This window comes from Nematolebias whitei, chromosome 21 (assembly GCF_014905685.2).
Source record: "Nematolebias whitei isolate Nwh7 chromosome 21, NemWhi1, whole genome shotgun sequence".
Lineage (NCBI taxonomy): Eukaryota > Metazoa > Chordata > Actinopteri > Cyprinodontiformes > Rivulidae > Nematolebias > Nematolebias whitei.
The window spans coordinates 31,482,305-31,484,192 of NC_056518.1; the positions used below are offsets into that span (position 1 = coordinate 31,482,305).

General features: G+C 43.5%; 1 protein-coding gene across 1 annotated transcript in view; it reads right to left on the reverse strand.

Moving 5' to 3' along the window:
* Positions 1–23: 23 nt before the first annotated feature.
* The window catches only part of LOC119427242 (zinc finger FYVE domain-containing protein 26), an 11,680-nt gene continuing 9,815 nt past the window's right edge, over positions 24–1,888 (reverse strand). Inside the window, exons 7-9 of the mRNA XM_037694823.1 lie at positions 815–1,411; positions 469–633; positions 24–76 (exon numbers count right to left, since the gene is read on the reverse strand). Of these exons, the coding sequence (XP_037550751.1) occupies positions 24–76; positions 469–633; positions 815–1,411 (815 nt within the window). The remainder of the gene's footprint in view (positions 77–468; positions 634–814; positions 1,412–1,888) is intronic.

Genomic DNA, 1,888 nt, shown 5'->3' on the forward strand with positions numbered 1-1,888 from the left:
ACCTCTGCCCAGATTGTAGCTACCTAAGCCCACATCGTACCCACCTCGGCCCACATCGTACCCACTTCAGCCTGCTCTTGAAACAGGTTTACAAGAGACAACATTGAGAAGTTAAAGATAGGTTTGAGACGCCTACACCTCCTTTGTGACCATTTTCAGAGAAGATTTGTTGCACAAATTGTCTGAACATGATCAAAATTCAAGCAATAATTAATAATTTAATAATAATTTAATTTAATAATAAGCAATAATTTCTCTGTAATTCACACAAGGAAACTTGAAAGTTTTTAGACATTTAGAGGACTCGAATATCATTTGTCAACTCATCTCCTGCAGTCCCAATCCAGTTAGACACTGGTTTTAGCATGTTTTCTACTTGTGGATAGTTTAAAACCCCGGTGAGCAATAGGTTATTTCTAATCATGTTTAATATATAAATCCTTAGGAGACACTTTAATTAGGGCTTACCTGATGCACTAGTGCTAACATCTCCATTATGTTTCTCTATGGAGGTTTGTCTCTCTGCAGCATGTCTCACTGGTTTCCTCCTCCTCCTTGAACCTGAGTTTTTTCTGTGTCCCAGAGGAGTGCCCGTAGAACTGAATGTTGACATCTGTATAGGACCTTCAGAACCTGCAAGCATCATAACAAGTCAAGGCTCAACGCATGAATAAGGTTCATTTAGGTGCAGACTAGGCAGCGGCTGATTGCCAGTTTCAGAGTATACCACAGCGTTGGAAAGGCAGAGTCAAACCTCAATAAACGTTTGAGGGTGAGTGATCTATCAAAACAAGCTGAAGTCTTTGTAGCTCACCGTCTCCAGTGCCCTGGTTGCTGGTGATAATTTGCAGCCTCCACTGAGCCTCCGCGGTGTGTTTGGACAGTCTCTGCAGGCGAGCCCCGAACGTCTCAGCAGTCACAGAGCAGCCTAGAACGGCAGCAGCCTCTGCCTCTCGAGACAGGGCTCTTCCCGTTTCTTGACCCTCCTGTCGACCCACCACACACATGCCTTCCAGACCTTCTTTCAGCAGTTTCAGAAACCCCTCCATGGCTGTCACATCCACCAGAAAGCCTCTGCAGCCCTGAACGAGGTGTTCCAGGTCCAGGTGACCACTGTGAGCTGCAGCTGAACGTGGACACTGCTTCTGGTCCTCCCTCCTTTTCTGCTCAGTCTCGTCTGGATCTACTTTGGCTTCTGCTTCTACATTTTGATCCGCTGCATTTGATGTGCATTCAGAGTGAGCGTCGGTGTCTGTGCTGGAGTCTTTTTGGACCTGTTGGACAAAGTCAGACGTGGACAGAAAGAGAAGGGAAAATATGTTCTCCAGCAGCTCGAGGCGGAACATGGCGGGTACCGTCTCTAGAAAGAGCTGGCACTCCGACAGATAGTGCTGGAACAGGATACGGCCTCCTGCGAACAAAAGCAGAATAAAATCTTTCAGAAGTTAAAAATATATACATGCAGTACATAGTAGTTCAGAAAATAAAAACTGAGATTTATTTAATCGTACCCATTAAAGTCAAGATTAACGCAGTCAAAATAAAATCTAGCGTTCTTGAAGCTTCTCTTGATTCACTCCTTGAAAAATTAAGGATTTAAAATGTTTTGTCTAACATACAAAGCTCTCAACAACCTAGCTCCATCTTACTTTAAAGAGTTTATTGCTCCATATTTTATTAAACAGAGAATTTGTTCCCAGACTGCAGGTTTACTTGTGGTTCCTAGAGTTTATAAAAGTATGAGAGAAGAACTTTCAGTTATTTCAGTCCTCTCTTGTGACCTTAGACTATATAGAAACTACACCTGGACCACATAAACTACACCTGGACCATATAAACTACACCTGGACCACAGAAACTACACCTGGACCACAGAAACTACACCTGG